Source organism: Rhipicephalus microplus, chromosome 1, assembly GCF_043290135.1.
Source record: "Rhipicephalus microplus isolate Deutch F79 chromosome 1, USDA_Rmic, whole genome shotgun sequence".
Lineage (NCBI taxonomy): Eukaryota > Metazoa > Arthropoda > Arachnida > Ixodida > Ixodidae > Rhipicephalus > Rhipicephalus microplus.
The window spans coordinates 80,837,053-80,851,163 of NC_134700.1; the positions used below are offsets into that span (position 1 = coordinate 80,837,053).

Consider the following 14,111-nt stretch of genomic DNA (forward strand, 5'->3'; position numbering starts at 1 on the left):
TTCCTGGTAAAGTATACAATCATCGGCGAAAAGCCTCACATTAACAGCAATGCCAGCAGATAAATCATTAATGAAGATTAAAAATAAAATGGGGGCCAAGACACTGCCCTGCGGTACACCTGACGTAACGTTGGCTATGGTAGAACTTTCGCGATTGACTTGCACATACTGTGTTCGGTTACTCAGATAATTGTCGATCCAGTCAGTAAGTGGGCCTGCGCCTATCGTTGCTTCTAATTTTTTATAAGTTTTTTGTGTGGCACCCGATCAAACGCCTTTGAGAAATCTAATAGAATTAAATCAGTTTGTTTTGTACAGTCTACATTGAGGGAGATGTCGTGAATTAGTTCAACCAGTTGGGTAACTGTAGATAGTCCTTTGTGAAAACCGTGTTGTAGTGGCGATAAGATGTGATTCTGGTCAAGGTACAACGTTAGATGTTTAAGAATAATGTGTTCCAGTAGTTTGCAAGTTGTGCTGGTTAGTGAAATGGTTCTGAAACTTGAAGGGTCAGCTTCGCTACCAGATTTATGAACAGCAGCAACTTTTGCGATTTTCTATTATTGGGGGAGGGAAAAGGTTGATAGGGACTTATTGAAAAGTATACACAAGTATTTGGCTACCCATTCAGCATATCGCCTAAGAAATTCATTTGGCAAGTTATGGGGACCGGCACTGTTCTTAGTATCTAATTTTAACAACAAATTAAGCACTCCGGACTCTGTCACAACAAGTGGTTCAATATGTCGGGTGTTGCAAATGTCAACATCAGGCACATTTCCATCATCAATCGTGAAAACAGATTGGAAATAGTTATTTAGCGAGTTTGCTTTATCTTTGCTTTCTTCCGGGGCCGCGGGCCTAATACGGTTTTTGGGATTAAGGTAGTTCCAGAACTTCTGGGGAGACGTTTTCAAAAAGTTGGGTAGTGTACTTGTAAAATAGTTTGCTTTGGACATTTTTATTTGGGATTTCATCTTAGTAATTGCTTGACTCAACTTGTTCCGAATTTGTGGAGTAGGTTTTGCCTTCAAAGTTTTTCTGAGACGCTTTACTTTACGCTTGCAATGGATAATTTCAAGCGTTATCCATGAATTATGTTTTCGTGTCTTCTTTGTTTTAGATGGCACATAGTTGAGAACGCAATGTGTTACGACTGATTTGAAGCTTGCCCATAGTATTTCCACATTTGTGTTTGAATCATTCGCAAAGAGTTCAAATGAAGCAAGTTCATGGAAAAGATGATCAAGTATACTGGTGTCATCGGCATGGTTAAAGTCAAGATAGGCAGAAAAGGAGTTGGACGGCATAGGAATGTCAACTATAGAAACGGAGCCCTGAATAACTTCGTGGTCTGATATGCCCTCAAGAATTTCAACCTCTGCATTATCTGCAGGAAAATGATCGCTTAAGAACACCAAGTCGAGTATATTAGAACAGCACCCTTGGATACGCGTAGGCTGTTTTACGATTTGGGACAGATTAAATGTCAACATGATGTCAATGAGCGCATCCGTGCATGCGCTGTTGTGTTGCATTGTTTGCCAGTTTATATCGGGTAGGTTAAAGTCGCCGAGCAAAATTAGCCTGGCTCCGAGAAAATACCGATGCATATACGTGTGCAATGCCTGCAAGCTATCCTTGTCTGAAGATGGGCTGCGATAAACGCAGCCAACAAATACTGGGCAAGAAGGGAAGAGAAGCTTGCAAAATATTGCCTCGACTCCGATAACCTCAGGAAGTATTTCAAAGGAAAGCTCTTTTTTAAGTAGGATGGCAACACCTCCTCCGCGTGTCTGCCTATCTTTACGAATGATGACGTAGTTGGGGGGGGGGGGGGGGGTGTTACCTCAAAATCCTTTATCTCATTTGTCAGCCATGTTTCTGTCAAAGCTACGAAGTCAGGTTCAATTCCGAGAAGTAAGGATTCAAGCGGTACTAATTTTTGAAGCATGCTGCGGGTGTTTATGGTAAGAAATGTTATTTCTTTCGTTGGCTGCGGCGTTGTGGCTCGCCTGATGCTTCCGCTTCGTCCTTTTTTTCATGGTTATTGGTGTGACGGCCAGCGCTTACGAGCACAATATCATTTGCATCGTCATCCCATCGGTACAGATCTTCATTCACTTTTAACTTGTCATAGACCAGAAATACTTTGTCTCCGGCTTCTTTTTTGGTTTTTGCAATTTGCCAAAGCATTTTTCTGATGTATCTCACCCTATTTGAGAAGTCCTCTCCAACAGAGAAAGTGGTGCTCTTTAGTTTCGTGCAGTTTCTAAGAATGGTTACTTTGTCTTGGAAGTCGAGGAGTTTCAGCATCACTGGTCTAGGTTTTTGAGCGTTTTGTTTTCCTATCCTGTGGATTCTTTCTATTGGAACGGGTTTAATCTTTAGTATGTTCTTAAGTATCTGCTCACTTATGGTTTGTTCGAGGGTTTCGGGGTGTTCGTCTGCCTCCTCCGGTACGCCATACACAAGACACAAGTAAGTATGACCTTCTAGACCGGTTTTCTAAGTCGTCTATTTTTAACTCCAAGTATTGAACGGTTTTTTGAAGATTGGTTACTTGGGAGACACGGGACGTGATCTTGTTTTTCAGTAACGTTACTTGTTCAAGTTTTGCTTCAATAGATTTTAAACGTTCTTCTTTTATTTCTTTTATGTCATCTGCAATTACTTGAAGCTGTTTCATGATCTTGTTCATATCGGGTCCCGGGTTTGTTTCAATGTCGCCACTGAGCAACAGTAATTCCTTGATTCAGGTACCCATGTCACTCCATAGGGCACAAATCTGCCTAGGGCACGGCAGCACTATTAGGCATAGGTAATTTGAACGAATACATTTGTCATAACGCCTGCTCACCTGCGGTAGATAAACAAATGGGTTGAGGTGTTGCATCCTGGCAGTGCCGCCGTGCCCTATGGCTTGAGTCGAGGGGTGTTCAGTCTTTATACCACTCCAGTCTGCCAGCAGCGCCGTCTTCACGTTGTGGCGATCAGCGTCGGCGCATGAAGTCACCGAGGCAGGCCTGTTTCCAGGCAAATCGTTGAGCGTATATATATATATATATATGGAGAGAGAGAGAGAGAGAGAGAGAACTTCTTTGGCGCGCTCGCACTTTCAGATCATTTTTCATTCACACAGCACTTGTTCAATAGCGTAAAAAAGGACAATAAATTTTAAGCAGCATGCACTGGGACAACACGTATACATTTGTCATGTATGATGCACGGAAGAATATTATACGCGACGCTTTTTATGCATCACCTCACAATTTTCCGCATGAATACAATTATGTTAATGGCGGCCTCCTCAACAGTAAATATTTTATCATTGAAGGAAATTAGAAATGACTAAGAACAGCTCACAAAGAATTTAGTTTTTAAATTTGAAGCACTCCTTGAGAAACCAATGGTATATTGAGCGTTTCTATCTAATTATTTTATCTTCCCACTGAGTTCGAGTTCACTGCTTTATTCATCGCCGCTTTGCAAGCTGCCTCCATCGCTCGAAGTTGCCGTAAACAAGGCTGATCACATTTATTGGAGATTGAAGCGGAAACCTTTCTTGGTGCTTCCAATACAGCAAAATTAAAACATTTCGAAAGATTCGTTGCAATCATCTGCTCACGACAGCTTCGACAGAGCAACGATGATGCTAATTCTTTTCGATAAAAAATTTATTTTCCTGAAGGAGCAATTGATTTGACCAATCCATAAAAGGTTTCTTTATTCCCATCTATAACTGTATCGGCCAGTCACAGCAAAATAAAAACATGAACAAGTGATGTAATATCATAGGGCCACTGTACAACGCTATAGCCTTCTGTGCAGTGCTACAGCAAGCGACGCAAAGAACCTTCATGGAAAATTGTCACTGCTGTAATGTTTCAAAATCATCCCTATGTTGTTACATTCCCTCGTAATGTTCTCAATTTCTCGTAAGAATATTTATTTATTTTATTTTTTATTTAATAAGTACCTGCTTCGCCATAAGGCATTAAAGAAGGGAGGGTACAGTAGATATGATCAAACACATAAAAAACATTCATAAAGCAGGGAAAAAATCAGTTGAATCAATAGAGACTATTTCCGGTGGCAGAGTGTTCCATTCTCTTATAGTGCGGACAAAGAAAGAGTAGCGAAAAGTGTCACCCCCAAAAGGAATCTCGCGCATTTTTAAGTGATCATCCCGTCTTTACAAAACATAGTTGGGTGGTTGAAAATACAAGTGCCTGATGATCCCTGTTGTCGAATTATAAATGCTAAGAAAGAATTTTAATCTGAGGTTTCGACAACGGTTTCCAAAAAGACCCCAATTTAATGTTTTTCTGCTCTCTGTCACACTAAGCATCCTGTCGTAATTTCCAAGGACAAATCTAATTGCTCTATTATGCACTTTGTCAAGTTTATCTGTAAGTTCTTTAGTATATGGGTCCCAGCAGACGCACGCATATTCCAGTAAGCTGCGGACGTGTGCAAATTAGAGCTGCTCTCTAAGTTCTTGTGGTAAACTACTGAAGTTACGTTTCAGAAAACCTAATGTTTCTACCGCCTTGTTCCTGACGTAAGTGACATGTTTATTGCATCTCAAATCAGCAGTGAAAAATACGCCTAGATATTTATATTCCGTGACATGTTGAAGATTAGCGTTGTTAAGCGTGTAATGATTTCTTCAGTGCGAGAGTTTCCTGGTAAAGGTGACGTGGACGCTTTTTTCACACTAATCGACATTTTTCATTTTTCAAACCATGCAGCAATTAAATCTGAATCGTTTTGCAGTGCTTGTTTGTCAAGGTCGCTATTGATGGCCCTATATACTACACAGTTATCTGCAAACATTCTAAATGATGGTGTGAAACCGAAAATGATGTCATTTATGAGCAACGAAAATAGAAGCGCACCTAAGACTGATCCCTGTGGTACACCAGAGGCCACGGCAACATATGTAGAGGAACAACCGCTCAGAGCGACAGACATCTGCCTTGAGCGAAGATACTCAGCTATCCAAGCGATAACCCTATCATCCAATTTGGAATATTGAAGTTTAGCGAACAAGAGACTATGCGTAACGACATCAAAAGCTTTTCTGAAATCCAAAAATATATAGTCAACACTTTGCTGCTTGTCAACAGCTGAGGCAAGGTGATGAGTAAATTCTACCAGTTGCGTCGTACAAGAAAAGCCCTGCCGGAACCCATGCTGACTAGGATGAAGAAGGTTATTGGCGACAAGGTCAGACATTATGCTGCTATAAATCACATGTTCCATGACTTTGCATACAATACTAGTTAACGACACTGGCCTATAATTCTCAACTCTGTACCTCTGTCCACTTTTATGAATTGGTACCACGTGGGCCAACTTCCAGTCTCCAGAAACAATGCAGTCATTTAAGGAATTTTGAAATAAACGAAAAAAATATAAGCACAGAGTGCCTGAACAGTTAATAAGAAACGATGCCGGGATATCAACCGGACCACTCGCTTTCGTGCGTTTCAAGCCTTGCAAAAATCTCTCGACTCCCGTCGCACTAAACACAACCTCAGACATTTTGTCGACATGGACATAAAAATCATTAATTGTAACTGCACTAGCATCTGAAAAATGTGACTGAAATACCGATGAAAAGTAATTAACAAAAATGTTGACCTTACTCGGATCATCATTATTAATTCGGTCGGACCAGTGCAATGGTGGAAGAGAAGTGTCCTCCTTACCGTTTCTTTTAACGTATTTCCAAAATTCCTTCGGATCGTCTAGCAGCCTCTGGCCTAAGTTAGCGAAGTATGTTTGTTTGGCTGATCCAGCGAGCTTTCTAAAACTACGTTTTAACCCTGCTAACTGTATGTAGCGACTACCCGATTTCTGAGTCTTGCTAAGCCGATAAATTCTTCTGATTTTTCTTAATAAAGAACTGCGTTACCTGTTAAACCACGGTTCATCTTTTGAATTTTCGGAAGAGTGTTCGAAGGGGAACAAATTTAGCACGCAGTTCAAAAAGCTTCTCTTTAAGTACTCTCCATAGCTCTTCCCCATTTAACTCATCTGCCAATGTGTCAAAAGTAGGAAAGTAAGATTCAAGAGCTAGATTTAGTGCAGCGTAGTTAGCTCTGTTATATTATATATATAATAGAATATATATATATATATATATATATATATATATATATATATATATATATATATATATATATATATATATATATATATATTGTGATAATTTTCTTATAAGTTTTAAAATTTCTCGCCCCAGAACCCCTCCTTGCTCACAAGTCAGTATTTTTGAATTACAAAAATTTGAGAGATAACCTAACATCAGCTTTATCACGACTTCCTCTGACGAGAGCAACGATTGCAAAGCGATGAAGATAAAGGCAATATTAAAAGAGATTATAAACGAGCTGAATTTACTGTTAAGTCGGCCAAAAGGGCGCCCTCTAGTCTTTAGTGGAATGATGATTGCACACGAGATCACCGCCGTCGCCAAGCAGCTTGGAAGCAGCTCATTCACAATCAATCCCCTAAGAACTGGTGTGATTATAAATTTCTAGTAGTTAATTTTAAATGCATAGTCGCTAAAGCAAAATAGTAATATGATCGCAGACATTAAGACTCCTCTAAAAACCGAAAAATAGGAAAGTACTCTTTCGATACATGAGAGGAACGAAGATCCTGCCATCGCCAGCAGATTCGAATTATGAACTTCTATCGTCAGCACAAATGACTGAAGCTCTATATTTAATCGCTGAAGGCCTAGAGGGTAGATTTACATCAACTGTACCTATCCAGTGGCAGAATCGTACAAACCAGGCTGATTTTGAGGAAGATACAATGTCGGAACTTTCCTGCGTGATAAGGCAGTTACCCCTTTCAGCTGCGGGCCGGGATGGAATCACAGTGCCTATGATCCCAATATTATTTAGGATATCTCCCTGTGAAATTCTTAATGTTATAAATTATTCTCTAAAGCTTGCATGTATCCCTTATGATTGGAAAATAGCGACGGTAATTCCAATACCTAAGAAATAGGGATCAGGGTTCAACATAACAAATATAAGACCTATATACTTGACTAATAACATGGTAAAACTCACAGAGAGGGTTCTGCACAGCAAGATCACTAGTTCGATAGAAGGCCAACCAATACTAAAACCTCAACAAGTTGGATTTAGATCAGATTGTTCTATCTGGTGTGCCCATGCAGACTTAGAGAGCCGAATACAGCTTGCTAAAAAAGAAGACAATACGCGGTGCTAGTGACTCTTGACATTGCAAAATCCTATGATATCGTTGAACATTCGACTTTTCTGAGTACACTGACGACTTCAAACTTTTCAAAGTACATGACGGCGTGGTTAGCAGAGTTTTTGATCTCACGGGAATTCTATTGTGCCAAGGATGAATGCTCGTCATCTAGATACAGAGTCGCGGAGTTCCCCAAGGAGGATTTCTATCACCTCTTCTATTTAATATACTAATGAGTTGCATACCAACCTGCCAGGATATCTATGTCTATGTGCATGCTGATTATATAGCCTTCTTTTCTGCTGATAATGATATTTATGCTCTACAGCAAAAATTACAAATATAATTTAACTTGCTAGAAAGATGGCCGCAGTCAATTCCAATGGCTTTATATGTAAATAAGAGTGCTCTCTTGGTGTTTCCCATAGCCGGTTACATTTCAATCGCCATTGCATTGGATCAGGAACCCCTTCTTCAAGTAAACCTCCTTAAATATTTGGGTGTGTTGTGTAACGAAAAACTAAAGTCCACATATAGAATACATGGCGGCTTAGGCCCAACGGGTTTTAGGCTTACAGAAAATAATGAGTAATCGCCAATTCGGCGTACGTAAAGACATTTTGTATAACATGTTAATGTTATACAAAATGTTAATCCGCCCAATATTACAATTTGGATGTGTCTTGTTTCCAAGAGGACCTGCCTACAAAACAAAGCCGTTGGTTCTCTTGGAGCGGGACGCTCTGCGCTTGTGTCTGGGGCTCCCTAGGTTTGCAGCAATTAATGTTATTTATCAAGAAGCGCGTCTGCCTACATTGCTCTGTCGATTCTGCTTGTTAACAGTACAGACATTTCTGAAATTTTGCAGCTTACCAGTGAGAAGGGTTCAACATGTTTTCATCAGTGACCCAGATTAGTTCTTTTTCGCTCTTTGGCCTCGTTTTTCTACACTGCATAAAATATATGTACAAAAGAAACTGGCAAGTATAAATGTCAACATTAGTGAGGTAATTTCATCTAGCTGATTACTCAAATCATATTCTTAGTATAGATTATGGTGATATCGATCCTCCACAATCTGAATTTCAATGCCGCAAATTCTCAGAGAACAGGTTAGCAGATTTCCTGGAGCATACACAGACAAGTAACATAATAGCTACAGATGCTTCCGTGAGGTAAGGGCAGGCGTAGGAATAGTCTCCCAATCACATGGCTGGTCATTTGCCGTGAGGCTACCCGATTTCACTCCGGTTTTTGAAGCGGAGCTTGTGGCAGTCATCGTGGCACTGCGAAAACTTCTGATGAATGAGAACAGGACAGTAACAATTACTGATTCGTTCTCGGTATGCACAGCTATTACAACTTTTCATACATTTCATGCCATCACGACGTTACGATCTTTAGTCCCGTCTCAGCTGAAGTACCTGAAATTAGTATGGGTCCCAGGTCACTGTGAGTTAACAATAAATGAATTGGCCGATGTCTTAGCCCGCTCATCGCTATAGATCTCCCAATAGTTCAGGTTGTCCTGGTGGTAGAATACTTCACCACAGATAACATGGAAACAATGACCGCGTGGACGGAATATGTTCACCTAAAATATCCATGGAAATCACAGTGGAAACATTCTCGACAATTTAAGTGACGATCACGAGATTTTGATGTCGTGTCCCTCATTAAACTTTTACTGGTACAGTGCTGGTCTTACGCCAGTTCTGCGGGGAACTGGAAAATACATCACATTACCTTTTGTCATGTTCAAGATACTCTCGTATTATAACTCGACTTCTAATTACTCATTTTGCAAAAAAATTTGCTTGACCTTATCGGAGGAAAATGGTTTAAGCTTCGGTGCCTCAGCCTTGGAGTACAGCCACAGGGATGCCTTTGATGCCGTGTGTAATTTTATCATAACTACTCAACGAGTACTATTTTAATCAGGTATTTAAAATTACTCGTCATTTCATTAGACTAAGACCTAAGTTTTCAAAACTGTTCCCATAAGTTTATTATGGCAGTCTGGAATACAAGCTCAAAAGCATATTGCTTCAGTTAAATTGAATACTTTACGCAGTGTTGCCACTTCATTTATTTATTCTTGGTTTTTTTATTTCATAGTTTACCTAAAATAACATTTAACAGTCTCAACGTTGTATTCTTGGTCAATCACCCAAAGTGGGTACGCGCTATTTATCTAGAGTAACAAACAAACAGAACAACATGCCCAGTGAACGGGTGTTGTGTCTTAATTCTTCCTGACAATCGCGCAGTTGTCGAAAGGCTTTGGCGAAACTCAGCTGCCAGCTTGAGGTCACGCGTCTTCCCGAGGAACACCGTCACGCTTCCTCGCTGATGGAAGCTACTAGGCGACCGTCGCGGCAAGTGTCGGTCCCATCACAAGCAGACGGCGCCCAAGCCTCCATTGTGGTTCCGGGAAACCTGTCCGGTGGCGCTATACTTCGCTCCCACCTTGCACACGGGCCCCTCTCGCCTAAGGGCGGCGTACATGCTTTCTCCATCGCTGGCAACCTGTCGGCGCTTCGAGCACCATCCGCGGACGGCGTTCAAGCCTCCTCGGTGGCTCAACATCGCTTCGTTCACGCCACATTTCCAGGCACCGACACGACATCACACGGGGTCCGCTTGCCTAAGAACGCCGTTGGCGCTTCTAATGGTAAGGATCCCGTTGCCACGATTTTCACACATACTGAATTTCCAAGGGAAGCCACCCATGCGTCCTTGGCCCTGCATTCTACCACTACAAGGACCGGAGTCACTGTATTCTCCGTGGATGCCGGATCTGTGTGTCCAGTCGAATCATCTGACACAGCCGCACACCATCGCACAACTCCGCGTCACGACTGACGCCTTGCTCGCGCCCTGTTCCAAGCTGTCGCCGGCCGCATTGCCAACATTGTGCGCACTCAAGGCCATGTTGGCTGCAGCCGCGTCACAAAACTTTGAGGCCAGCGCACCCGACAACCATCGCAAGCTCCGGCGTTCAGTGGCGGAGCTCTTAGAGCAGCTGGCCTTTTGGCGCGGGCACAATCCGGATTCTCGCCAACCATCCCACCATCGTGGGCTATATGGGCAACAACATAATTTCACGGTATTCAAGATGACGTCTTCGGGTGGACTCAGACAGTCAACTCGCACAGCGTCCTCTATGTCTGGCCGAAAGACCGAAAATGGGCAACTGCCATCGACTGCATTCGCTGTGCCGCCAAGGCATGGTATGCCTACGAATGCGTCCGGCAGCGATGATGGTTGGAGTGGTGTGATAAGCTGACTAGCCTGTTCCGCCTACTTTGCGACTCCGGTGACGTCGTGCCTGCCAGCGAAGTCTCTACCACTCATGACGTTCGCAAACCACACCGCAACAAAGCTGCACCTCAGGCATCCGCCAACCTGCCCTTCATTGGTAGTCGAGCTTATGAAGAACATGGCCTTGATAGCTCATCGGTGCCCTCGAGACCCATAACACAGCCTCTCTGGCAGCTCTACTCAAGACGTTGTACGCATGTACACTTCACTGCTCGTCTACCTCTTTGTGCCTGTATCAGACAGTAGATTGCTGGGGGAGGTTGAAACCAATCCTCATCCAGAGCTGTCTGAAGAGCGGGTCCTGGATTCACCTTCGCTAAGGCACCCACAGACACCAGCCTCTAGGGCCTGACGCGCCTACAGTGACGAAGCCAGGAAAGCACAAGGCACCTATCGCTCTACTGCATGGACAATATTGGGGCTCACCATACCCGCAGCCGCCACCCCAACAAGAACAACGCAGATGGCAGCGCAGCAGGTGGCGATAGCAGCCGCGAGCAGGATATCCGGCAAGTATCTCGAAATCTTCGGCGTTACCCGAGACCACGACCACCTTTACGCAGGTGCCAGTGCCTCTCGTGTATGGCCTGCCTTTCGCGAATGAAAAGTCCATGACACGCGTCACCATGCTCGCAGACACATCAGAGCCACTTCTGCAAACTGAAGAGCATTCGTTCACCAAATGCACACCTGATCACCTTACGTCAAGCGACAAGGTTTTCCGCGACAAGCACACAAATGTTATCCTTTCGCTTATCACGAAACCGCCCATTGACGTGTCATCTATCGCGAAGAAGCGTCAACTTTCTCCTGGCGCGCTGCGTCCGGCGCTAACTCTAGGGAACAGCCGAGGCCCACCGAGCGGTGTGTGTTTGCTAGCTTTCCGCAAAAAGTGTCTGCATCACCGAGTCCAACCATCGCAGTGCAGCCGGTATTGTCCTCCAAACGCAGTTCTGTCTGTGCAAACCAAATCGAAGCGTGGCTGGGACAGACCACCAAGATCTAGTCAGTCGCTATCACCAGAGGCGTCATCAGCAAAGCACCAATTCGAACACCAGCATTGTTTCGGGTGACCACAGCGACACAGTCAGCATCGGTCACCAGAGACAATTTCTATAGGCCATCGACGACCACTGTGGCACAGCCAATGTCGTCCACCCGAACGCATTTCTAGAGCCCCCTGTGCACCTTCGCAGCGTGGTGTAGTGTAATGTAGATGTAGTGGAGCTTGGGCATGGATGCATGTGGGGCTTAGTGGAAAGAAGAGCAGAACGATGCAGATGAAGAACCACCGGTCAAAGGAAGAAGAAGCTATCTCGCGCAACTGCCCTGCTGCTACGTTCTACTGCTTGCTCTAGTGTCCTTCCCGCTTGCTTGCTCTCGGAATTTGGCTGAAACTTGAGTAGCAACTGCTGAACTTCCTCTTAGATAGATGCATCTAAAGTCTCAGAACTGGTTAGCTAGTGCCTTTTTGGCTAGTCAGTCGAGACAAATGCCGTTTTCTTCACCTGGACTAGCGGCTTACCTCTGGTCTGCTTCTCTTTCTCCGCAGGAGCTACCAGTAGACCAGTTCCTTCGCAATGGCATCGCCTCGGGGCCTGTGGCCCTAGTCCCAAGCAACGAGGGTCTCATTAGGATGAAAAACCCAAAAGTGATCCAGTCAGAACTCAAAGCAGCGACAGCTCACTATAACAGCATCACAGAGTCTGGCAGCTCGGCAAGGGAGGCATTGTCTACTTTTCGCCTGACCAGCTCTGTGTCAGAGACTTACTACAAATGCTCGATGTTCGCAACCAATCCGGTGAGCGCCTTCATTCCTCCTCACCTAGCATGCGTCAAAGGTATCGTTCGAGGCGTCTACATCAACATGACTCCAGCTGAGCTCTTAGAGGTGTTCTGTTAGGCAGATGCAATTGCAGTTTATAGGTGCGCATGAGTCGTAGGAAAGAACAAGATCCCAACTGAGTCTGTGATTGTCACATTAGCCGGGTCGATTCGGCCCACTGATATCAAGGCGTAGTCTCTAATATTCAGAGTGGAACAGCTGTCGCCTCACCCCCTCAAGTGTCAGAAATGTTGGCGCTATGGACACACTTTAAATGGATGCAGGTCAGCTCCCAGATGCCGAAGCTGTGGTGAGGCGCATAATGCAAAGGAATGCACTAGTATTGACGAACGGTGTGGTCTTTGTCATGAAGCTCACTGCGCAGATAACGCGAATTGCTCAGTCAAAGCGCGTAAAATTGAAATTCTGGAAATTGTTTATCGCAGACGATGTTCAAGAAAAGACGCCATTGCTGAAATTAAGGCTAGAACCCAATGATATGCTGTTGTTGCAGCCCAACATAGTGCAACTTTAGAAGCCTCTCTTTCAGTGTCCATTGTGGACATGATCAAAAAAGCAATGGAGAAAGCTATAGATCGCCTGGCTACCACCCTTTGTGACTCCTTGTCCTATAATGTAGCCAATCAATTGACACAAGTATATAATAATAATAATAATAATAATAATAATAATAATAATACCTTTTATTTCTTTAAATAAAACAGTACATGTCACTAGGCCTGCCAAAGCCAATTGGTGGCTTGAGTGGCAGAGCCAGTCAAATCGCACAGCGTCCTCTACGTGTGGCCGAAAGACCGAAAATGGGCAACTGCCATCGACCGCCTTCGCGGTGCCGCCAAGGCAGGGTATGCCTACGAATGCGTCCGGCAGCGATGATGGCTGGAGTGGTGTGCGGCGATCCATATGGCAGAGCCATATGGATCGCCGAGAGATATGAAGGATGCTTCACAACCTGCTGACCTTACCCTCCTACCAAGTGAGGCAGAAGCAGAGTGAGCTCCTTCAGAAGTACAGGCTGCAGGGCCCTCTCGCACAGACAACCAGAGAATAAGTGATGACAGTGATAAGGATGGTCAGGATTCTGATGATATGGATGATATGGATACGTTTAAGGTCGCTGAAGTTCGGCAAGAAATGCTTCACATTTAAAATTAGTGAAGGTCAAAACTTCGTACAAACGTATATCCCCCGAATGCGAAATTTTAGCTTTAGACATCACCTTGCCTGGGTGCTCAGCCTTCTCCCTAGTAAATCTTTACTTTCCTGTGGGTGTACAAGACATGCGATGTTTAGACATGGCTGTTAATTTGTGGTGCAAAGAAAAAATTATGGTCGGAGCATTTAATTATCACCACACTAGTTGGGTTTTTAGGAACGATCAATGTGGACAACGTTTGTGGGACTGGTCTATAGACAATAATTTATCATGCCTCAACGCTAGAACTCCCACATTTATCCGAGACCAATCCCGCTCTGTCTTAGATTTCAGTTTTATAAGCTCGGGTATTTCTAGCGTATTTTGGACTACCCTAGATTGTGCCACCAACAGTGACCATTTGCCAGTACTGTTTGAAATTACTTGCCTCATTACTCCATCATGTTCCCAAGCTCGAACCTTTATGTATTATTCCAAATTTAAGAATGACCTAAAAGTTGCTTTGGCTTCTCCCACTGAAAACAACGATGAGACTAAATG

General features: G+C 43.6%; 1 protein-coding gene across 1 annotated transcript in view; it reads left to right on the plus strand.

Annotated features, from left to right (window-relative positions):
• LOC142782390 (uncharacterized) overlaps positions 1-14,111 on the plus strand; it is a 252,259-nt gene that overhangs the window by 153,799 nt on the left and 84,349 nt on the right. Inside the window, exon 2 of the mRNA XM_075882247.1 lies at positions 12,122-12,370. Coding sequence (XP_075738362.1) covers positions 12,122-12,370 — 249 coding nt within the window. The remainder of the gene's footprint in view (positions 1-12,121; positions 12,371-14,111) is intronic.